The sequence below is a fragment of the Antedon mediterranea genome, chromosome 2 (genome assembly GCF_964355755.1).
Source record: "Antedon mediterranea chromosome 2, ecAntMedi1.1, whole genome shotgun sequence".
In the NCBI taxonomy this organism is placed as follows: domain Eukaryota; kingdom Metazoa; phylum Echinodermata; class Crinoidea; order Comatulida; family Antedonidae; genus Antedon; species Antedon mediterranea.
Window position 1 is genome coordinate 23,032,582 of NC_092671.1, and position 26,806 is coordinate 23,059,387.

A 26,806-nucleotide genomic window follows, 5' to 3' on the forward strand; every position below is an offset into this window, starting at 1 on the left:
CAATAGGTGATCATTTTATTCTAAATGATCACCTAATTAACATTTCCCCCTCCCCCCAAAAAAACATGTTATTTCACAATTAATAACGATGCCCAGTATTTCAACAAAAGCAAATTTTTTTATGTATTTGTTTCATGAATTAACAGTCGAGCAGCAAAGTGCTCATTTAACCGTTAAAACGCTGTTTTTTAACTGCGCAGGTCACTGAGCATCGCCAAGTTATAGTGACTTCCGGTTCGCTTTTCACTTCGCGGCAAGCATTTTGCATGGGAATACCCTTACAAATCTGCTGCAATTTTCACCATCCGGGTTAAATTATATCTTTCTATATTTAGAAATTGTTACTCCTAATATGGAAGATTATTCCCGCCACAAAATTTTGGTATAAATAGCCCAGGAAATGACGACAGAGCTTATTGAAGAAAAAAGTGCAGATGGAGGTGTTCGTTGAGGTAGGCTACATGATTTATTTGTTTGGTTTCGTAGGGAATCCGGCACTTTTCTCATCAGCACGTGCAATGCAATGTGCAATCCGTTTTTAAACCAGTTAATATACCAAAATATGTTATTAATAGCTTTATTATTTTGGATTTGGTGCTAGTTTGGTAAATATTGCAATATAATTGTAGATTATTTGGTTGTAAAAAAATGTACCCAACTTGTATTATCTAGGCCTAGGCTAGGCCTAGCCCATTTGACGGAAACCCAGTGCTATTTGTAGAGGGATAGAGAGGGCCGCAGGCTAGTTTTTAGTGGCATATCGCCGACTTATTATAGGCCTAGACCTTTTAATTTATTTAATTAATTTAGGACTATATTACGGGAAATTCTTTGCCAAAAAAAAGAAAATATGTTGTGGCTGTTGGAGGTTTGTAATGACAATAATGTAGCCTAGGCTAGGAAGGACTGTAGGTAGGATGAGGTAATTTGGATGGTCGTACATAGTATGATATTTATATATACAGTATAGTAGTAGTGATCATGGCGACACAATTTAGGATGACTAAAGTTGACATTAAAATTATTTAACTATGAATAGCTCATTATTGGTGTTTTTTTTCTTTCAGGTTTCTAAGAATAAACTATCCGACTTGTGATTCATCTTGTGCTGCAAAAACAATCCTATTTTGATATTTGTAAATTGATGTACGTAACAGATGTCTTTAAAAATAAAAAAAAAATAAAAATTTTTATTATTGCGATGATTTAACTCAAATATTGACATATATAATAACTTGATATTTTAGCCTGAGCAAGATAGTTTGATAGGCATATTTTACTTTGATGTAAACAAGATATTACATGTTATACTGTATGTAAAATACTTTTGTGTAAATAAAATTATTTAATGGTGGTTAATTTATTAACTTGTTAATTTGTTTGTTAGTTATATGATGTTATACAACTGTATTAATTATTTAGTTAGTAACCAAAGCGGAGTGGATTCGTGCCAGTTGCAACTTGACTGTAATATGCATATATATAATAATATGTACTTCTTGGATAAAGTTAAAGGAAAATAAGCAATAATAAAAATCAAATATTTATTTTGCCATAAAGAAAGCAAAAACTAAACATACAGTACTATATGTACAGTAATACCATGGACCTATAGGTCCATGGTATTACATACTGTAGTATTGAGCACCAGTAGCAGAGACGTCTGGACAATCGAATATAATCGTTATCAGCTGTCTGGGTACCCAAGGCTAATGCTAGAAAATGGCAAAAATTTGTGTATTCATTCGCCGTCAGCGAATTGAATCCGGCACTTTTCTCATCAGAAGCAAATCAACAAATCCTTTTATCAGTTTGTTTTGATATATAATCTGGATAATATATATTAAAATGGCCTTGGTTCAAGCATGTTTAACAGGTAAAATCAGATTTTTTCCTACCTAGGCCCCTTAGCACTGCGGTACCCTACGCCGTGTGGGGGAACCGATCTCGGCAGTATTTCTTAAGTAGCCTATCTTTCGTAAACTCCTTAGTTGAATTTTATTAATATAAATTTAATTGTATGAATATGCTATTTAAATGTTATTGAACATTTTTTTGCTGCATTTTGTAATTCCGCACTACTTGCTTTATCGCGATTCCAAGATGGCGGCAATTCAAATTTTGATTTGGTAATAATTCGCGAGGTCAACCACTCTGCTGCCAGACTGTTAACAATCAAGCCAAGCATGTGTGACATTGTTATTGTTGTATTGTATGTCACATAACTCTTCCCTGTAACATGCAATATGTGTCAATAGTCGGGCGGTGTCCACTCACGAGGTGAAAAAGAGCTTTACTTTAAAAAGATTTTTTTACATGCAAATGTCAGTGAAACACTTATTTAGTGGAGAAAAATTACTTTATTAACAAAATTATCAAAGGCTTAGGTGGCTAGGCTATACCACACTGGAAAGGTGTCTGACATTACCCATTGTTTAGTACTGAACATAGGCAGGTGGTAGGTAGGCCTGGGCCTAGTCAATTTGGTATTTGATATGCCAGATGATGTATGCTTGAAATTTTTTTAGTGCCCTCTATATAATTTTAAATTATTTTTACTTTAACTCTCTATTGTTTACCCGAAATTTCGTTTTTCAACTTGGTACCTCTGTGATCACTACAGCGATATGCGTAGTCTACAAAAATTAGGGTTGTTTTGTTATGGTGGGCTCCATAAAACAAACAATTAAATATCCAAATAGCATTAAACATGATGTTAGCATGTAGTTTTTAATTATGAAAACCCTACTGGTTGTCCAGGCATAAATTAATTTATAAATATGGCATCCTACTGCATGGAAAATATTACTACTGCAGGGAAACCTGCATATTGCTCATTCTTCTGATATATATATTCTTTGATATAACATATTTTAACAATATTTTTCAATTAACAAAAAAAAAAAAAATCACACCTGAATCCTCATAAATTGTGTAGTTGCTTCCTTGATTGGATTCCCAATTTGGTCTGTTAGTCTCCCACTGCCTTTCTCTTTCAACCCAGTGGTATCTTTGTCTGTGCTGCTTACGATTTTTAGAGCTTTTACGTGCTGTTTGCCGTGACCGCTCTTCTGGATTTACTTTAAATATAAAATATGAACAAACAAATTAATTGTAATAGTAATGTGCAAGTGGCAGCATATGAATGAAAAAATCTGTGAAAGATTATAGGGCCTGTTTCTGCTGAGCAGGAATAATCGGTTATTAACTGATTATTTTTTAGTCAATTATTTTTGGGCAGCAGAAACTGCGCAAAATGACTACATACGATATAAAAAATTACCGATTAAAACACTCAATCGATATCGTGTTGTAACGGCAAATAACTGATTATCGCTGAGAAGTTTTTAGCTGCAACACAATACTGTAGATATGAGATAACATGTGATTGTTATTATTTTTCTCTAGGGAAAATAAAAAGAATTCTGCGTTAACACCATTACATCCCACCAGTCCAGATTAACGATGTCTTTCCTGACCCTTTTAGGCCTGTCGTTGCCCAAGAAGTAACACAACAGTGAAACAAACTTCCTCGCCGACGACGTGCTCTTATTAATATATAATAAAACATCATTATTCTGTTTGTTATATGTGGTAGTAGATATTTATTGATTCATAGTCAATTGAATATCTATGATTGGATTTTCAGAGTTCAATTTTTAGATTTTAATAAAACGTGTGATAGTTTTAGACAGCGATAGAATGTAAGCAAATCAACTCATCCTGGCCGCGTGTTTTTTTTTCCAGGACGAACGTGGGCAGAAGTCATGAATAATTCATTACCTTAATTATTTTTATTATAAAGAATTGAAAGATAGCAGATCTACTTCCTAAATATACTAAACCTAACCCTCTAAATAATCTCTCTCAACTATTAAAAAAAACATGTTCATGAAAGACCTCGAACCGAGGGCTTCAGCGTAATAGGTTGAAGCCTTTACCACTAGACCAAACATTTCGGTTGGCAAACGTTGTTTACACTAATTATTTAATCTCTCTGCATTCTTATACAGCGCCCTCTATAATGTTCCCTATTATGTCATAATTAATCATGAATTATTCATGATTTCTGCCCACGTTCATCCTGGAAAAAAAAATTACGCATCCTGGCCTTCCCTAATTTGAACTGCATTGTGGGTAATGATGTGATTTTTAAAAAGCGATTACCAGATAACTTTCAATTGCAACATGGAAAATTTTGTGGTTGGCAGTATTTAAGTTGCAGAAATAATTGATTATTTTGATTTTTTCAGCAGAAACAGACCCATTTGTATAGGCAAAGTCAGAACTGTGGTCATGTTACAAGAGTTGTCAAAACAATATAGAACTATCTGAAAACTTAACAACATAAAACTTCTAGAAAGTAGGAAGCTTTTTGCCAATTTTCTGACTGTATCATAATTGCAATGGAGCTGGATGAAAAGGTTTAATTATGCAAGGAACTATTCAGAAAGTAAAATCAATTAGCAAAGAAGATAACAAACTAAAAGAAAAACAAGTACAGTAGTTGATTGTGAAAACATTTTCATCTGGTTTTGATTTAGTAATGAGATATCATTGAAGAAAGCTTCTTCAGGTTTACATAAATAATAATAATAATATAATAATAATAATAATAATAATACCGTACTGACGCGGGTATAAGCCCATACGCGGGTATAAGCCCACCCCCAACTTTTGACTAATTTTCATGAAAAATTAGGCACTCGGGTATAAGCCCACCCATTAATTCATTGTACGGATCTTCTAAACCGTATCCAGTTTGCCGCTTAAACTTAAAAAACCCAAGTTTCCTGATGGTACTTATTATTTTGGCTGGAGACGTTTCTCCGAACCCAGGACCAATCAGAAACCCATGTTCAATTTGTAAAAAACAGATTGCGAAAACGCACAGGGAAATGAAATGCACTGAATGTAAATGTAACTACCATATCAAGTGCGGAAGAATAACTAAAATGGTATATGATAAGCAACGGAACTCGAAAGATAATTAGTCCAGTCCCTAAGGGGAGAAAAGGGGGTGGGATGTTACCAGACTGGATACAAATTTTTCAGTATAGCAGTTTGGTAGAGTATAGTGTGGAGATGCCAAAACAAAGTTACTGGAAATCTGATTTGACCTCTGTGACCTCTGACCTCAATTTTTATACTTTTCTATTATATAACTAAAAATCGCCATATCTTGACAACGCAGGGACATTTTACATTAATTTTTTTTTCAAAACGCTTGGAAGATATATATTTATATTCGCTATAATGAAAATAATTGTACAAAAATGGCCGCAAAGGCTTTATTTTTCAGTTTGACCTTTGACCTTGATTGCCTAATATCTCAATAACACGCAATCTCAGAAATTTGAAAATGGGCTCAAAATGTTAAGAAAATAAATCTAATATTTAGTCTAATAGAAACTTTTTTCAAAAAATTACCATAAATTAAGCTTTTTTGACCCTTGACCTCTAATGTTTGAATATGTCAATATCTCGGTAACTATTTGTCCTAAAAAGTTCAGTTTGGTGTCAAATTGTTTAGAATATACACATTTATATTTGCTCTAACAAAATATTTTGTCATAATTCAATTGGAAATGTCATTTTGAGCTATGACCCATCGTTTTGCATATATTTAGCAATTAATAATCTATAAAAAGAGATCGAGAGAGGGGAGGGGGTTGGGGTGGATGGAGAGACACATATTTTTGTTACATGTTACACAAATGGTAAACTCTGTCTACACTATAACATTTTTATGCGACAAAAAAATGTGATGTGCCCATATATGGACACGATGAATGACATATCACTACCATATTTGGGCACATCACACCTTTTTTGTTAAACTAGTTTATAGTGTAGACAAACATGTAAAAAATATGTGTCTCTCCATCACCCCAACCACCTCCCCCTCTCTCGCTTTTCCAATGCTACTGCATGCATCTATACACATCAAAATGACCGGAATTGTACTGGAAAGTTTTTAGCTACATTTGAAAATAAGTCCCAGAGGATGGGTGTATTGTAATGTTATCAGAATTATGGCAATTGTTTGTAATGGGAAAGTTTTAAAACTACATTTGAAATATTTGCTAATAATATCACATGCTATTAAAGATATACTTATTTTCCCACTGACAAAAGTAATGTTGACAAATATTTTTGTTGAATATGCAATTTTAATGTCACACATAATAGTTTCACCAAAAATTGGATTGAAAAAAAATGATATAGTGCATACCCTAAAAAACTGTAATTCAAAGCAAAAAATAGGCTGGAAGTCTTTGTGATTTTGGTTAAATTAACTGTTTATTTTGTCTTTAAAGTGATATTTACTCTATTTTTTAGATTAGCTCTTTGATTAAACACCTCTTCCAATGCAGTGAAGATCTTAAGTGTCGCCTTGTCTTACTAATCTTCCTTAACTTCTCTTTGAAAGATCGTAATCAATATTTGTTGAGGTATAATATTTCCCTCTAATATGGTTATGCCTGTTTTATTGAGTCAAATGCTTTCTGATAATCTCTAAATCAAAGATTTGGTGATATTCATTTCTTTTTTATTTTAGTTGATTGACAAACTGTATAAGATGGTCCTACTGTATAAAGCCTTATATATTGGTTTATTTACTTCTAGTCGGTTTCTGATTTTGTTTTTTGATTACTTTTGTAAATTATTTGTGTACATGTGATAATGTTCGTTTGGTCGGTAATGGTTGATGTCATTTTTGTCATGTTTTTGTGGATTAAAGTTAAATTATCATTGCTTCTCTTAATTTCTTCTGGTTTCAAAGATTTTGTTAGTGTTATGAGCTGGATGTGTTATTGCCTCATCAAGCCAAGATGGTAATTTTGACTGCTCACTGGTTTGTTTTCCTTTTATATTCCACTACAGTATGTTCTTGAAAAGAAATCAACTTTGTAATTAATTTGTCTTTGATCCTTTTCAGATTTCTAATATTTTAAACATATGTTTTTCTTTTCTTCGCTTTTTCCTCACTGTTTCAAACATTTTATTTTTTTCAGCATACTTCAAGCAATTAATTGATAATTAGGTCATATGTTTTATGAGTATCAAATCGCATTGGTTAATTCTTCTTTTCTTTCTTTAAGATCCTGATTTTCTTTTTTTTTTATTGTTATTTAACTTGTAAGTTTATCTAATTTTTTGTTGATATTAAGTGTTGCTCTTACGGTGTAGGCCTACCATGCGATGGAATTATATATTGAAATTAAATTAAACATTAAGTTTTAAGAAAATTGTAAAAGGCTAAATAGGATATTGAATGTAGTTCTGGTCCATTAAATCTATATTTTAGGTATATTATTATAAGTATGACACACGCACGCACGCTTAACAGTATATTCTGGTCATACCTCAAACTGGCATTTCCAGTAAAAATATGATAACATCTTCTATTAGAGCTAATATAAATGTGTACATTTTGAACATTTTGACACCAAGTTGAACTTTTTATGACATTTGGTTACAGAGATACAGACATATTTAAACATTAAAGGTCAAAGGTCAGTAAATTACATGATTCTGATTCTGATGTTCAATTATTGCTATATGCTGATCATTCTACGATTCTGTATTCTCATCACGATGCCACCAAATTCGCTCATAAATTAAGTAATGTCCTACTGTAGCTAAGTGCCAGGACTGGCTAACTGAAAACAAATTATCTTTACATGTTGGCAAAACCGAAAGTATTATCTTTGGTAGCAGAGCGAAGCTTAACAAAGTTAAAGAGTTTTCTGTGGAATTAATGGGCCGTAGAATCAAAAGTACTAAGCAAGTTAAATATTTGGGTATTGATTTAGACCAATATGTATCATGTGATATTATTGCAACTAGTGTTATCAGTAAAGTTAAGTCAAGGTTGAAGTTTTTACATAGGCAAAGTTTGTGCTTGAATAAAAAATGTCGTAAACTATTAAGCACTGCTTTAATACAATGTACATTTGACTATTCTGCCTCGGCATGGTACGGCGGTGTCAATAAGAATCTTAAACATAAATTACAAACTGCCCAAAACAAGATGGCACGTTTCATTTTAAATGTTGGTCCGAGGTCTCACATAGGTGCCAAAGAGCTTTCCGATCTTGGGTTTCTTAATGTCAGCCTCAGAAAAAGTTTTTAAGATTAAATTATGTTCACAAAATTTGCTATAACTTTAATACGCCTTCTTTCCTTAAGGATAACTTTTTGTTAATTTCTGATCATCATAACCATTTCACCAGGGGTACAACATTTAATTTTGTCACTCCTAAGGCTACTGGCGTTAATGATTCGACTTTTTATTTCTTAGGTATCCGTGACTGGAACAGGCTCCCCAATTCACTCAAATAAATACAAAATAATGCAACCTTCAAAATAAAACTTAAAGAATATTTTAATAATGAACAGCTTGGAATATCAGTTTAATTAAGTTATTTTTTAATATTGTTTTTGATGTTATCTTGTCATATGTATTTTCTTGTTTTTCCAATTTTACTGCGTCCAACTTAATGATATATTGTACTAGGCCCAACCACTCACTTTTTCAGTTAATACGGATTGGACCCCATTGGAAATAAGTTTACTTTTATTTGTCGACTTAATGGGTTATCCTGGTATTCTTTTTGTACATTGTATATTTTATCTTTTGTGTATGAATATCGAATAAAATCAATCAATCAATCAATGTTCTGAACACGCTGGACCTTAGCAATAGTCTTAGCTGGAAGCCCACAAAGAAGAGAGTTGCACGAGTCTAGCCTGGATGAAACAAATGAATGGACCAGTATTTCTGTTGATTTTAGCTTCCGTACATGTCTAATCTTGCGGATGGAATTTATTGCAGATTTGCACACTTTGTCAACATAAGCAGATAAGACAAAGTCAAAGATGACTCTAAGGTTTCAAGCAGTAGGTGATGGTCTGATCATAGAGTTACAAATTTTTACAGAGGGTGTCCAGTCTGGAGGTCTATGGCGAGAAGTAAAATTAATCAATTCAGTCTTGGCAGCATTCAGTACAACCATGTTATGTGTGTACCATAATTTTATTTCGGCGATGCAAGTTTCAAACTTATTCACAGCCCCTTCACATTCTTTTCTTTTGAGGGACGGCAGAATCAATAGCAACTGGATCAGACATTGTATAATTGATTTCAATGGAGTAAGTTCTTCCATTAAGGTAAGATGAAAACAAATTTATAGCAGTACCGGTTATACTGTAGCCTGCCGTTTTATAGGGAATTATCTGAGCAACAACATATTAACGTGTTGAAGAAATTCTTTGAACTATGATACAAAATATGAAAATACGACTTTTATAATTCAACTGGTCATATACAAATTTTTTAGCGAAAGATAATTGATTAACCTAGACAATATCAGAATATGGGGAAATTGGAACACAGATAAGTGGAGACACGCTCTATTAAATGTGATGAGCTATGGAGAAAGAGACAAAAATCCTATATTTTATATTCGAGTGGCCATACGATGACGTCACAATGTCCGGTTTGCCATATTGATGTATGATCCGATATCTACAACTCATCTATTTCCAGAATATGTAATAAAAATAAACTTCAAAATGTAGTTTAGAAAGTATGCGCTCACATTGAAATTCTCATCAAAAACGTGCGTGAATTGTCCAAATTCAAAGTGCTCATATGATGTGATTTAAAGTAAAAATTGTTTTTAAAAAGTTGATGATTACTACAAGTAAAAATATGTTTTCAGTGCTATGTGCGCACTGAGCGCGTACAAATTTGCGCTCACGTTGAAGTTGAAGTGACACGAAATGCAAAGAAAATTGATTTGAAATTGATTTTTCGCAATTTAAATTGTTAAACGCATGTGTGTGTGTAATGATCTGTGAAACATGCCATTTTTTTTCCACAGGAAGTTAGCGCATGATAAAAATTACAATTTTGCTAAGTTTCAATTTAAATTGTTATATGGTTTTCAATCTATGTTAAATAGGCGAAATTCATAAAATCACTGCTGCTGCGCAACCATACAGTCATATAACGAAGTTTCTTGCACATCTACAGATAGAGTTTAATCTTCTGACAAAGTTATACATTCTTATGTTAACAAGAATTAGGGATACGCTGCGGACAAAATTCCTGGAAAGAATAAGATAGAAAAGAAAAAAAAAGATCATGACAATACGGCGTCATCTCCACTAAATATCGGACGGATTGTACTGCAGCTGGTCGCGATATCTATTGTATTGTGACATCCTTCTGGACGCAGTTAAAATGTTGCGTCCGAGGGACTACCGATTATTCACAATTATTCCGTTTTAGTGCGTCCATGAATAGCTCCGCCCCTCATTATGTGGTTGACTGATTTCAAGTTGTTGTTATGGAACTTCGCTTGATCGCGACCCACGGCGCCCAGACGGGCCCCTTGACTTGTCTGACTTTAATCAACAAATATACGTAGTAAGGCAAACAAATAATAAATACCTCAATACGGCTGCTTCGCTTCCTTGTGTCGGCTTTCTAACATTTGATTTGACCTTTTGATCACGCACAATTGTGTGTAACAACAGTCAACATGACCAACTTCGACTTACTTCGTCCAGTTGCGATAGCTTTCGTGTACTGTGTACTGTAGAACATGTGATTGATAACCGTCAATGACACACTGCTGCGTTTGACTCCGACCACCCTCGCCGGATTGCGACCTAGATTTTTGTAGGAACGCACTTGTCTAGCGGTGTCCCTTTGTGGGAATCGTTCAACATTGGCGGTTTACGCGTGATATATCATGTTCCATCCAGGGACCAAAATGCGTAGTTACTTTCCATCAGGCGCTACACAGCAAAGGAGTACGAATTATGTTTACGATCTAGTTCAAATTTATAAATTTACGATTAACTCGATTTATACCCAGGTGGGGTACCTAAAATAGACGTTTCAGTGCAAGCCCTACATAACTAAACTAGAAACATGCTATTTTCGTTTAGCCAACATCTTTTTATCAAGCTACGTTATTAAATGTTCAATGTACTGTATGTCATGAATTTCTCTCGTACTACTTGAGATAGTAAGTCCCGAAATGGTACAAGGGTTGGTGAAATCTGTCCATAATAGGTTACTTTTATAATTGGCTGTCCAAAATAGGTGACTTTTTGTCCATAATAGGTGATTTTGTTGGCGTACTTGTACGTTCGTAGTTTATTTTGCGAGTAGAAGTAATAGTTAATACTAATTTGCTTCTCTTCAGATTTCGAGGCCTAGGCCTAGTAGAAGGCCTAATTAATATAATTCTTTAAGTCTCTCTAGCCTCTAGGGCCTAGGCACTAGGCTAGGCCTATACCTGTTAGTTAGGCTACCTCAGGCCTAGGACTCCTACGGCTTAGGTCCATCTCGGCCGCCGAAAACCTCGGCCGCCGGTTACAGAACACGATATTGTATGGAGCGCCAAAAGTGCCCGTTATGATAGTGTAATAGTGACGACGTGTACAACACAGGCTTTAAAGTTAACGATGTTTTTATGATGTATTTATTTTGATTCGATAATAAAGTACTGTATTTGAGAGTGTCTCAAATAAAATTTTTAAACAGTTAGCCAGCTTTATATATAAAATAAATCGAATAGTACAATATATTTCGTTTTATGTTTTAATGTTAATTAATACTGTGAATGAGTTACTATATTATCTATATATAAATTTACGTAAGGGCAAAATTCGGTAAATCGCGCCTTACTTCTAGAATTTTTACTCGATGGTATATAAAGTTGGTTCGTACTTTCGGTACTGATTTTAACCACCTGATGTAACCCTGTTTACTAATTAAATTAAGTTAGATAATTAGTTATTGACGATTAAAACGAATTTAGGTTCAACGATTTGCCCCAAATAGGGGTGTTTTCCGATCGTGGTATACACTGTCTAATGGATGTCCATCTTGAAAAATACCCGCCACAAAAATGCGAGGAGGCTTCGCATTTTCCTATCTCCTCCTACGATAATTGTTTTTAATAGCTGAAAACCGGTTGAACAGTTCGAGTACAGCATCATAATGTTGAAGACAGGCCGATTTTCTTTAAAAAATACTATTTTGATACATTTAATATACGTTTTTTTTGGAGAATAAACATAAATAGTATTTGACGTACAATACTGTTAAGGTATTTTAATGGTTAAAACCACTTTTGATCGCAATTTGAATCGCAAATTTCTTACTGTGAGTGTTGGTACTGTTAGATGTAATATAAAAATATATACAAATAAACTTTATTACTGTGAGTGTGGGTAGGCCCTACTGTTAGATTATAAACATATAATATACAAATAAACATTCCAAATTATTTGGTTTAACCATAGAGGTATAGATTTAGATTTATGGGCCCCCTTGGAGAATAAACATAAATAGTATTGCAATGCTGTACAATAATGTTAAGGTATTAACCACTTTTGATCGCAATTTGAATCGCAAATTTCTTACTGTGAGTGTTGGTACTGTTAGATGTAATATAAAAATATATACAAATAAACTTTATTACTGTGAGTGTGGGTAGGCCCTACTGTTAGATTATAAACATATAATATACAAATAAATAAACGTTATTACTGACAGTTGCTTCTCAACGTTTGTATTAATTAATAATTTAAAAATATATAAACGTCGTAGTGGTGTATCGTTACATGTACTTTACTATTTCAATCGACTATGACAGTGAGAGTTTTAACAAAGTACCGTATTAAATCGTAAATGTTTTACTGTATTTAGTGGTATATTATTTATAGGCCTATAAAACATTAAAAACAATATTTCGTTACTGAGTGGATAAGAATATATTTTAAAATGTTTCCTCTTTGTACCTATCTTCTTCCCCCATCCCTCAACCCTTAATGTTACATACAAAACACAAATTGGGTTTGTTTAAATGAGTCCAAATAAAAAAATTTGACTCATTTTGTTTCTCTCTCGGAAGTAATTCCCAGGGTGCTAATTTTGGTTGACTACATAAATCATTGTGTATATTTATTCGTTTCGGTAAACGACAATGTATTATAGTCCTGCATTTGAAGTACATTTGAAATCTCCATTTTTTTCTCGCTGGAAATACTGTGTATTCGAGAACCATCTGTGGGCACGACCTAGATGGTACGCGAGCGAAGCGAGCGTGCCATCTAGTTACAGTACAATTTATATACTGCTTAATTATAATATAATTTCAAGTTAACGATGTTTTTATGATGTATTTATTTTGATTCGAAAATAAAATACTGTATTTAAGAGTGTCACAAATAATATTTTTAAACAGTTAGCCAGCTTTATATCTATATTATAAGTGAGAGAGTTTGTCTGTTTGTTTGTTTGTCTGTTTGTTTGTTATACAAATTTTTGTTACTGCACATAATCTTACATATGGGGTATCAAAATGACCGCAATTGTACCGGGAATGTTCTAAGCTATATTTCAACATCATCCGCCACCTAGGATCCAAGTTAGGGCCCAAAATGTGGTCAAAACCCCCATATTCGATGTTTGTTCGTTATACAAATTTCTGTTTCCGCATGTAACCATACATATGGGGTATCAAAATGATCGCAATTGAACCGGGAAGGTTTTAAACTACATTACAACAATTCCCCGAGTCCTGGGGTTTTTTGTGGGAGGGTTGGGAGGGGGGTGGGGTGGTTTGTGATGTCATTTTTGCTTGGGCTCGGGGTTGTAGGCTATCGAATTGTAAAATTATACTGCAAATGTTTTACAGTATTTAAATTATCCTCAGGAAGGCTTTTGGAGAAATATAGATATAGATATACATATTTTAATCATTAACCAATATGACACCTATTCATTTACACATTTAGCAAAGTACTTTAACCATATCCAGCTATGTATCGGTCTCTTGGGTTGTCTCATTACAGACATCCATACCTGTGTGAACATACACATGTTGTTTACTGTTACTGTGTTCAACTACTATATTTGAACATCATCCGCCATCTAGGATCCAAGTTAGGGGCCACAATGCATGGTCAAAATGGCGGACTTTCGATGTTTGTTCGTTTTACAAATTTCTGTTTCTGCATGTAACCATGGGGTATCAAAATGATCGCAATTGTGGTTGCAAAATGTTAAAGTATTTTAATTATCCCTGGAAAGGGGCTGGGGTGGGGATGTAGGCTTATCACCAAGACCGAAACTGTATTGGGAATGTTTTAAACTACTTATGAAAACTGCCACTGAGGGATTATGGGTTGGGAGATGGCTAAAATAATTTTTATTGGAACCTTCTTAAACACGTTACCCAGTATCTGGGGTGTGATTGAAGTAGGAGGAGGACCGAAAATGCTGCCGTAATGAAGTAGCCTATATGATTGGAATTGTAATAGGAAAAGTTACTACATTTGAACTGTCCAGGGGAGGAGTTAAGGTTTGTTGATTGTGGCTTGGATGGCGAGAGGAGAAAGAAGGCTAGGGGGCCGCAGTATCAAAATTAGATATTTTAATTATCAGCCAATATGAAACCTATTTATTTACACAGTTGAATTGAATTTGTACTGGGAAGAATTTTTTTTTAAAAAAGAGTGTGGGGTGTTATTGAAGAGGGGTGGGTAAGTATAGTGAGGTAGGCCTACTGGCGTCGGGTATTCTGAGAAGGCTTTACACTAATGTTAAAACCAATTAACCAATATGACACCTATTCAATTTATTATTAATTTATTTATTTACTGACATCCATACCTGTGTGAAACACATGTTGTTTACTGTTACTGTGTTGAACTACATCACCAATCCTCCAAGGAAAAAACGTCAATTGTGGGAGAGTGGGGTTGGGAGATAGGGTTTGGGTTCAGGGGATAGTGGGGATTTTGCTTACACCAGAATTGTGGTTGGAAAATGTTAAAGTATTTAATCATCCCTGGGAAGCGGATGGGAGTTTGGGGTGGGCATGTAGGCCTATCACCATGACCGAAAATGTATTTGGAATGTTTTAAACTGCAGCTGAGGGATTATGGGTTGGGAGTGATAATAACATAATTTTTACTGGAACCGGCTTCAACACATCACCCAGTGTATCTGGGGTGTGTTTGTAGGGGGAGGAGGAGCGAAAATACTAGCGTAATGAAGTAGCCTATATGATTGGATTGTACTAGGAAAAGTTACTAAATTTGAACTGTCCAGGGGAGGAGTTAAGGTTTGTTGATGTTGGCTGGGGTCGTGAAAGGAGAAAGAAGGCTGGGGGACCGCAGTATCTAAATTACATATTTTAATTATCTGCCAATATGACACCTATTCATTTACACAATTTACAACGTACTTCAACCATTATTAGACCCATCGTAGCTATGCATACTCCTCTCAATTCGAAGCTTAGGTTGAATTTAATTTGTCCATCACTGGGAAGAATTTGTTTTTAAGAAAGAGTATGGGGTGTTATTGAAGAGGGGTGGAGGTTGGTGAATATAGACAGATACTGGCGTCGGGTGTTATGTACTGAGAAGGCTGTAAACTAATTTTGAAACCCGCCCTGGGGCGGGTATAATTGCTAGTATAAAATAAATCGAATAGTACAATATATTTCGTTTTATGTTTTAATGTTAATACTGAATGAGTTACTATATTATTACAGTACAATTTATATACTGCTATATTATAATATAATTTCAAGTTAACGATGTTTTTATGATGTAGTTATTTTGATTCGAAAATAAAATACTGTATTTAAGAGTGTCACAAATAATATTTTTAAACAGTTAGCCAGCTTTATATATAAAATAAATCGAATAGTACAATATATTTCGTTTTATGTTTAAATGTGAATTAATACTGAATGAGTTACATTTATTACAGTACAAGGTATATACTGCTATATTATATAATTAGTTTAATAAAAAACGAAATAAATGATTTAAAATGATATGTGTATCTTTGCGTTGATTCAATCTACTTAGAAAATGCAGTCAACACAACGGCATCATCAAAATGCGTGCATACTTTCTACAAAACAAATAATACTAATCCCCTATATTGTGCTAATCACAAACAAATCAAAACAACAATATTGAACAAAAAGAAAGTATGTCTTTGTGATGATGCTTTGATTTCATTCATTATAGAAACAATACATCATATAGGATAAATGGTCATTTGTCTTTGAGGCTTTGATTTAATGCATAATATAATAAAACAATAAAACAAAACATAATGTTCGGTTGCTTTTCGTAAACCAAAAAGTCGGAAGATGCGTAAATCAAAGGTAATTTTGTGTCAATAGTAAAAAGTGTCCTTTGCGAAAGGCACACAATAGTTGCGCAAATAATTGTCTACTCTCTGTATAAAATGGGGGGTGCTAGTACGTACATGTTCACTTTCAAACTGATTTATCTTCGACTGCAACAAAAATGAACGAATGTATCCAGTGTAGAGAACCTGTTAATCATCGTCAGGCGGCTGTTTTTTGCGAGGAGTGCCAACGGTGGCAACATCGAACTTGCGGTGCTGGTATCCGCGACGGCTACATTGATTGGACGTGTAATGAATGTGTGCGACCTGTTCCGGAGGAACCTGCAGCCCAACTTGATGTCTTTGCTGGAGACCTTGGAGCATTTGAAGAGCCTGCAGTTGTTGAGGAACAAAACTTAGCAAACCCATATCGAGTACCAAATCCAGACATTCCAGTTGGTGTAGAGGATGAGGTTACTTTTAAGATTCTCGAAACCACATCAATCCGTGGAAAGGTAATGTTACATTATTTTGTTCTATTTTTTAATAATTATTTGATGTATCAAACACGGCATACATGCATGTCCAATGTACGTGATAATTTAAAATTCAATCAATTCAAATATGTCCCAAAATAAAACAACAACACTCAAACAAATTGTTTTCAATATCATTGTTTCAGTCGCTACATACTTTCTAGTCCCAGTGATTTAAACCTATGTGAACGTCTTTAAATTTTATTCTTCTTCTTCTTCAGGACACATTGACAAGCAGCGATGGCTATCAATACACCAAGAAAGTGGATAGACGCCGACCTAACAATATAACATGGAGGTGCTGCGTTCGGAACAGGAACTTGACGTGTAGGGCAACCGTGATCGAAAGAGATGGTGTCTACATTAGAGGTTTACAAAACCACGTATGCGGTGCTATGCCAGGTATGTCTAATCAACAGACATTTAAAACGTGTACAATATTTGTGTGTAAAAATTTGAAGATTTTTTTTTTTTCATTCAGGGCTTGAAAAAGTATCCATCATCTGTAGAAACTAGCCTAGCCTAGGCCTAGCTAGAGTCCATTTGTTATTTATTGTCTACCAATGAAAAGTGAGATATTTTTTTCTAGGCCTAGCTTACAGCAGGGGGTACCTCCCTGCTACAGTAGGAGGTACCTCCCTGCTACAGTAGGAATACAAATGACATGGGCTCCATATTAGGTAGATAGGTTTCCTACTACAAACAACTAGGCCTATCCTCATCTATTTTTTTGTTTTTTTATTTTTTTAATATGAATATTTTACAGACTAACATACTATTTTACTCGTAACTATACTGCCTAACTGCAGGTCAGGTCTGGCGGACTAGTCACTATACAGTATTTTTACTAATACCACTACCACCTGCACCGCTACTACTATACTTTGAAGACCGAAATCAGTTACTACTAGCCTAGTCTACTAGACCTATTGGTAGTTTGTCTTCAAATCTAGATTGCTAGTTGACCTATTAAAATGTTTGTTTTTTTTATTATTTTGTGAATGAATGAGTCTTATTCAGACAGTTCGGACAGTTAGTAGGTTGGCAGTATAGTAGAACCAGAGCTATCGTTACGGTATATGTTATTATGTCATCTATTTAAATCTCAATTGTTTTCCCATATTTTCTGCATGTATTACAGATTGTGTACAGTGTATCTTCTGATCAATGTTTTAATACAGTAGCATGCACATTTCTATTAACTAGGGTAAGTAACAGATAGGCCCAACCTACAATTGAAGAAAAAATACTTTACATATAACCCACTAGACCTACATCTTCTTTTAGAAGATTTTTCAATATGACCACTACTACTACTGCGTCGAGCTTGCTCGGATCAATATGACCAAGATACTGTAAAATCCCCAGAAGGAGCCTATTTAGAAAAGTATTTGTTTGCAAAAGTAATCTCAAAAAGAAGGATACAATTTAGTCAAACATTTTCAGAGAGACCAACTGAATATTGTCAGTACCGTAGTAAAAAACCTTAATGACAATACATGAAAATTAATTTTTAACATTCTGATTTGAAATGTTCTATTCATTTGAATTGCTAAAAAATTAAAAGTAGATATTTCTTTTTTATTTCCATTATAAACATTACAATCACTGTACAAAGAATAGATAAATCCACTAACAAATTCATGCAGAAAATATTTAAAAATTTTAATTAAATGTTATTTTATTAAAGCATTCATTCAATAAAGACTTTATCTTTAAAACATTTAATTTCAGTTTTCATATAGTGAGTATCTATATATAAATTTACGTAAGGGAAAAATTCGGTAAATCGCGCCTTACTTCTAGAATTTTTACTCGATGGTATATAAAGTTGGTTCGTACTTTCGGTACTGATTTTAACCACCTGATGTAACCCTGTTTACTAATTAAATTAAGTTAGATAACGAATTTAGGTTCAACGATTTGCCCCAAATAGGGATGTTTTCCGATCGTGGTATACACTGTCTAATACATGTCCATCGTGAAAAATACCCGCATACAATAATACGAGGATGCTTCGCATTTTCCTATCTCCTCCTACGATAACTGTTTTTAATGACTGAAAACCGTTTGAACAGCTCGAGTACAGCATCATAATGTTGAAGACAGGCCGATTTTCTTTAAAAAATACTATTTTGATAGATTTAATATACGTTTATAGAAATGTATTGATTTGCAATGAATGGAACATTCCAAATTATTGCATACCTCCATGGTTTAACACAAGTAGGTAAATTTATAGACCCTTGGAGAATAAACAGAAATAGTATTGTAATGCTATACAATACTGCAAATAGGTATTAACCACTTTTGATCGCCATTTGAATCAAAAGTGTGTTGATACTGTTAGATATAATATAAACAAATATACTAATAAACGTTATCACTGTGAGTGTGGGTAGCTCCTACTTTTAGATTATAAACACATAATAATATAATTAATTGTTTCTCAATGTTTGTATTAATTAATAATTACAAAAATATAAACGTATTAGTGGTCTTTAAATGTACTTTACTATTTCAATCGACCATGAGACAGTGACAGTTTTAATAAATTATTAAATCGGAAATGTTTTACTCTATTTAGTGGTATATTATTTATAGGCATATAAAAAAAATATTTCGTTACTGATTGGATAATAAAGAAATATAAAGAATAATTTAACAAAATTGGGTTTGTTTAAATGAGTTCAAATAACTAATTTCGACTCATTTTGTGACAAGTTTCTAGGTGCTAATTTTGGTTGACTACATAAATCATTGGGTCTTTTTAGTTGTTGCTGTAAACGACAATGTTTTATAGTCCTGCCGTACGTACATTTGAAATCGCCAGTTTTTTTACGCTGAAATTACTATGTATTCGAGAACCATCTGTGGGCACGAACTAGATGGTAAGCGAGCGTACCATCTAGTGGTAATAATTGACTCTGACTGGTATAAACTTAAATTTAGTGAAACAATCCTACATATCTTTTTTTTAAATGCAATAAAATATTTAAACAAAACTGTGTCCCACCATACAGCATTACTAAGATTGCATTATACAATACTTAAACATTATTATAGTATTTAAATATTTCCTTTTTTTATTATAGGCATACAGATGTTTGATATTCTGCTCATATATAGTATGCTGCTGAAATGAAAAAGTACATCACTTCAACATACTAACTTTGATCATATCATCATCGATCAATAATTATAGTAATAAACATAATAATTATGGTGTATTTTATTTATCTTTGCTATTTTTTAAATTGTACTTGTAGTTTAACCATGTTTTTACACTTTGAAAATTAATATAATTCAGTATTTTTTAATGTGATTAAGATTTTGAATAAACTGTTCTGAATACAGAACAAAGGTGTTGATTGTACACTGCGTGTATGTAAACTTGATTTAATGTCGTATTTCTTTTTATTAAACATTAAAATTGATTCATTTAATTAAACAACAATATAATAAATGGATGAGAAGTGCTGCTGTTGATCCACTTCAGACTGGGATGATTTGTCATTGAGCTATGTGGATCCAGGATTTTGAAATAGGGGAGGACCTAAAATGACAAAATGAAGTGCTGAACAGTGATGTCTTTTTCAATACTAAATTGATAAAGTTGATTTTTATTATTACTGTTAACAAAACAAAATAAAGTCTAAAGAAAAAAAAATACAACAATTACATTGAAACACCAATGCATTAAAAATAATAGTTTACATTTTCATTATCTTAAAAAAATAAAACTTCTTCAATATTAGAGTATTATGAGGCATTTTTTATTTTTGTAAAAGAACGTGTGAGTTGGGTAATTTATTTAAACTTGCAATAGTATGGTAAGTTGCGTAATGTCTATCCGTACTAACATTCAAAACCTAAAATTAAGTTCAAATTAAATTATTTGTTGTTGAATAAATCTCACATTTCATTATTAGTGGACAATAACAAATATACTAGGCCAGTAGTAGGCCTATAGAGGTAGCTTAACTAACAGGACTAGCCTAGACCTAGGCTAGAGAGACTTAGATAATTATAGTTATACTAATTAGGCCTCCTAGGTAGCCTCGAAGTCTGAACAGAAAGCAAATTTGTTTTACTTCTACTCGCGAAATAAACTACGTACGTACGAGTACGCCAAAAAAATCACATATTATGGACAACACAATGGATGGCGCACTACTCCAATAAAATCCCCTATTTTGGACAGCCAATTATGAAAGTTACCTATTATGGACAAACAACAGCGCCCTCTAGTCTCTATTATGGACAGAAAGTAACCTAATATGGAGAGAAAAGTAACCTATTATGGACAGATTTCACCAACCCCGCTCAAATGGTACGCATAAACCTGGGAGGTAATAAACTGATTTCGCACGATGGAAAATGGTCTGTTAGCTTGATATTTGTTGCGGGGAATATTTGGTTTGTTCCGCCAGTCACGCATGCCATCGGACTTCGCCGACGTGTAATGTGTTTTGAAATAACAAGTAGGTTATTTTTTTATTTATTTATTTTTATTTCAACAATCTTTACCGAGGGTGGTCCATCCAGCCGAAGCTGATCATTAGGGACCCTCACAAAAATACATTATAACGAGACATAAACATGTAACAACAAAATAAATTTGAAACAAATATAATTTAAAATTTACATAAAATAAAACAAATTTATTTATTATTATTTTTGTACAACATGTATTTCGATCGGATCGTCGGCGTTTGTACCTGTTTTGGAATCCCATTTTCTCTTTAGATAAAAATATTATTCTCTATTATTGACTTGTATATATTATCTGGTATGAGACTGGCCATTGTGTGGGTTTTATGTGTAATACACTATGGCGACTGAGTTCAAAATATTTTCCGATAAATTTTAGGAGATCCACTTTTTTTTTTAAATCATACAAACAGTGATGCTAATCCTTTAAGAACATTTTACAGTAAAAACTATTTCCATTACGATCGACAGTCTGTTACGAGTATAGCCGCCGCGCTATATTATTTCTGTTGGCTTCCGTTTTCCTGCACACAATACAATCCCCTTTTATTTATTATCAATATGTTTAATGTTCTTAATCATCTATAGATGTTCCCTATCGTTTAATAAACGCCTGTCAAAACTTCACAAACAACAAGCGGGTGAATTTACTCGTATCAAAATCCTATACATCAAATTAATTTAATTAAATTTTAAAATTACGAATCACAAATTATAACTCTTGTCTCTCGTACAAAAATGAAGTTTTTTGGACAAGTAATTCTCTTGTGTTTGGACTGCTGAGTACCAGGTCGCCGGCTTTTGAAAATTTCCCCTATCTCTTAACCCTAGCAGTTCACTAAAAATTTTTTTACATCAATGCCGACGGTGTTTCTTATGATTAAGAATTTAAAACAACTAGGTAATTAATTAAACATAACAATGCCGAAACAGCCATAACAATTTAAATAATAACAGAGTTACATTGTAAAAGCCTCCCTAAAATAGATGCTTTTCTGCGATTTTTGGAAAACTCCAAACAAAACAAATAAACAAATAATTGTAATAATATAATTATTTGTTAGCAATCGGAGATATCCGTTTCTTTGTTTAATTTGAAGATATTGTTTGTATTTTCTAATTGCATTGATATTATTCTGTATGGGAATTGAATCAGTTCGCTGAATTAATTAAAAAGATAGTATTGGGAACAGAAAAAAATTATCAAAAATATTGTTGGTACTTCGTAAAGAAGATGGTCCCGAACCGCTTTCAGACCAGTTCCACAGTGTCCGGTGGTGCTTTGGCGACGTCGATGTGCTTCAAATTCACTTCTTTCAATAAAGTTTTTTGCTATTTCAATAATTTGCGGGAATTTGTCTACAACTGCTCGTTTTACAGGAGGCCAGTTTTCGTTTTCACTCGAAGTGTCAATTAACAAATTTGTCAATAGTCTTGAAGGTTTGTGATTGCTTGTATTTAACATGATGCTGCCGACAAGAAAGATATGCTACAAATAAATTCAATGAGACTGGAACTGTATCTGTAACAATGTAGCCTAAAGTGGACTCTTCCGACTTTCAGTGCTTTTTCGAACAACTGAAACGACTGGGCGTTTTGATTTTGTGAGCGTTTTTTACCTAAGTACCTTAGTAAGGAAAACAATTTCTCAGCAGGACTTAAACCAGGGATTTGAACTGTGAAAAGCTGGATATACACCAAACTCGCATTCACAAGGTTTTTGTGCAATTAGCCTAATCACACTCAGAACTAAGACACAAAAATAAAAAACAAATGTCGAATGAAATCGTATGTTATAAGGGACATATACTTTAGTCAGAGGTCCCAACTTGGAAAAGTCCATTCGCAGGAGATTTTGTCGTGAACCACATTCAATTCGTCGGGGCGTCGAAAGTCAACGCACGGGGAATCAAAAATCAACACGCGTGTCGTTTACGTCTCCTAATTAACTAAATATGTTACATACAGTATATACAATATTTACACATAAGTTGGTTTAATTTTTACATAGGTTTATCCATCATTATTTTTACATTCTTATTTTTTTTATGGACACATCCTCAGTACAAAGAATTTAAAAAATAAATACTGTATTTTAACTAAAATTCAGTATATAAAATAATTTAACTTAATTACATAATGTACAATATTTACACGTGATAGTATTGCCCAATAGAATTTACTCATTATTTTTAGGCACAGGCCTAGCATAGGGCTTCTACTAGGCCCTAGCTAGCTACCATTTTAAAACCCCAAAACAATCGAAATAAACTATTCCGAATCCGTCTTATGCTACACGAGTTAACATATTATTTCAGATGACAAACATTGAGTTTTATATTGTTTTATCCATACGTAATTACACTGGCATTAAAGATATAACATTAAAATGTAGGCCGTTTATGAGCTATTTCGCCGATTTCTTATCGCTGGGAAATTCCCCACCAATCACATCGATCGAGGAGTAGGCCTAGGCTAGAATAGAATAGAGGCCTAGCGTGCATGCCGGAACGGGTGGATTATTGCTATATAAATAACAAGTTTGAACAAAAGAGCTTACGACAATCTTAGGTAAAGTTTTATTAAACGTAGGCCTACTTGCTTGGCGAATCCATATGCCTTTTAAATCATTTTAACATGTTCGTATTATCGGATCGTACAGTAAAATCACCTCCATGGATGGTAAAACCAAATAAAACACCGCCTCAACAACCTCGTGCGATGTGCGATCTGTTGTTCTTTGCAGCGGATCAACATTGGTAGAGTCCATTAATTATGAGGGTGTTTAAAAATGTAATAACTATTAAAAACGTGTCTCAACCACTGTATAATCAAAGCGTTTATTTAGTTAAAACTTGGATCCTCCCAAAATTGATAATCGCGTATTCCGGTTACCACGTGATTGATTCACGGTTGGTTGCACGCTTTTTTTTTTCTACGTCCGGCGTGTAGTACCGTGCGGTACGCGAATGTTTATATTATTGTTACGGTTTAACAAAGGCAGTGCATACAAATAAAAATACAATAATAGACCACGGAGACTGCATGAATAGACATTGTTTCAACATCCTGCCTCACTTTTGTATTGACTATTGTTGACCTGGGCTGAGCCTGGGCGTAACCGTAAATCAATTTGGCCAAAAATATGGGGAAATTTGAAAATGCGGTAAAAAATTTAAAACGCGGTAGAAAACGTCGAGATAGCGGTAGCGCGGTAGATGGGTACTAAAAGCGGTAGACTACCGCGAGTAGCGGTAGACTTGGGACCCCTGCTTTAGTTATTGTTATGATTTGAACGCACTAGTTGTAAATTACAGCCAACGTTTCACCATATACATATTATAATATTTCTATGGTTTTCACCAATGACAACTGTCAAGCTAGAGAAAGCATTATAATTATGATATCCATTTTAGTAAAGAAAACGGCAAAATGTTCTCAACCTTTTATTTATCATTTACAGGGAAATGTGTGTATGACTACAGTTTTTGGCTCTTTAGGTCGTCAAAACTGCCTTTTCCAAAGCTGATTTTTTGTTGGGTGGTATTCTCATGAGTGAGTGAGTGGCCGAGCGGTTAAGACAGTGGAACCGTAATTACGTAGCCATAACATCGGCAGGGGTTCGAGGCTCACTCACTCCATGGTTCTGGTGGTAGAACGAGTCTTCTCGGATAAGGACTATAAACCGTAGGTCCAGTGTACATATCTAGCTCGTGTGCACTTTAAAGAACCTAGTACATCTTTCGAGACGAGTAGGGGGTTACCCCGGTGTATTAGTACATCACAGCCACTGATCACAAACTGGGCCCTCTGGGAGACCAGTCTTTGACTGAAGAGGTTACCCAGTATAAATATAAAATTTCAATTCAATTCAATTTCTCATACAGTACTATTTTTCTTACATATCATGTTAACAGTAAAATAAAGTATGCACCCTACCCGCATTATTACATAATGCACAACTTATTAGACAAGGATGTATATTAAAAATAAGCAGTCAGTAACAAAAGCCAAAGCAAAGCGAAAATTCAATGGCTTCTGAAATTAACAATTTAACAGCTGTGTCAAATAGCTTCATATAAACAGTGTCGAAATACAAAAGGATTATAATATAAAAGGTTAATACTGTAATTAGAATTGCTATCCCACACTACAAAATTAATAAAACGCTTGTGTCATTTATCCGTCATACGTTAACCATGGAGTAAAGAATATTACATGCGTTAACAAAATAAAGGTTTACTATTTTTAATAATGTTAATGAATGTTTGTTTTATAAAGGCGAATGGCAAAAAAAAAAATCAGAAAAGGCATCACAAAAATACAATTTATATTCACATAAAAACAAGACACAAACCGAAAAATATTATTTAACTTGTCTCTAAATATAACTTTTTATTGAAGAATTTGTCGATCTTGTTCAATTGTCATACAAAATGTAGGCCTATACAGTAGGCCTGTAATACAACATTTATTGTAGGTGTACCCCACTATACAGAGAGGGTTAATCGTAAATTTGTGGACTCTTTTGCTGTGTAGCGTACATACAAAGTATACGAAGTACGCGTCGGTAAACTTCGCCTGGAAAGTAACTACGTATTTTGGTCCCTGGATGGACCATGATATATCACGCGTAAACCGCAAGGAGCCGGGCCCAGTGTTGAACCATTTGTACAAAGGGACACCTCGCGTTCCCCGAACGGACGATCGAAGTAGCCTAGTTTCGCGACTGCCTGGCTACCCGGTGACATCACACAACAGTCGCAAGCGGACGCACCAGAGTTCGATAAATCGTTCAACGTACAGACGCGACCGGTCGCAAGTTTCTGCGTCGGTATTGAAGGGCGGGGCTACAACTGGAATCCTCATGAATATGTAAATTAGAATTTAATGAGATAAATTAAATTACGGTCGCGTGCAGACGGACTGCTATTTTTAGACGCGATACACTTCGTCCGATATTTAGTGGAGATGACGCTTAACAAGGGGTTATCCGCCAAATGCGGATAACCAAGAATAAAGATTTGTACAATAACAATAATAATAATAAAGATTTCATACAATAACAATTATAGGTGATCATTTTATTCTAAATGATCACTTAATTATTTCATACCTAATGTTGGAGTTTCCACATTAATATATTCAACAACAGGAGCATTACGTTTCACAACTGTATGACTTGTGCCACGTATCACTTTGCCTCGAAGTCGTGAAGCCTCAGCAGCCATCTGTTAAAATAAATCATTGCATTTCAATTTTAGTGATTAAAAACGAATGGAATTGTTTTGGCAGCATTTTTACATCTAAAGAGCTATGCAAACTTCAAGCCAATTTGCTAGGAATGGAATGCTTTCATTGTCTTTTGTACTGGAAAAAGACCTAGACAAGTACAAATACCAGGCGATTGTTCTTATGTATATCTCCTCGACATTAAATTTAGTATTCATTCAATTCAATATATCTGTATTTTAGTTAAAAGATGTCATAAAATAGGGGTCTGTTTACCTTCGCTTAAGGATTATACCATTTTCATATACCTACTTCATTTATATTATTTTCCTGTTAATTAATTTTGTTAAAGAAA

General features: G+C 33.9%; 1 protein-coding gene across 3 annotated transcripts in view; it reads right to left on the reverse strand.

Annotated features, from left to right (window-relative positions):
• Positions 1-26,806, reverse strand: part of LOC140040727 (histone-lysine N-methyltransferase SETDB1-like) — a 373,841-nt gene that overhangs the window by 238,856 nt on the left and 108,179 nt on the right. For all 3 annotated transcript variants that reach the window (XM_072086876.1, XM_072086874.1, XM_072086877.1), the window contains exons 10-11: positions 26,336-26,450; positions 2,916-3,080 (exon numbers count right to left, since the gene is read on the reverse strand). In XM_072086876.1, coding sequence (XP_071942977.1) covers positions 2,916-3,080; positions 26,336-26,450 — 280 coding nt within the window. The remainder of the gene's footprint in view (positions 1-2,915; positions 3,081-26,335; positions 26,451-26,806) is intronic.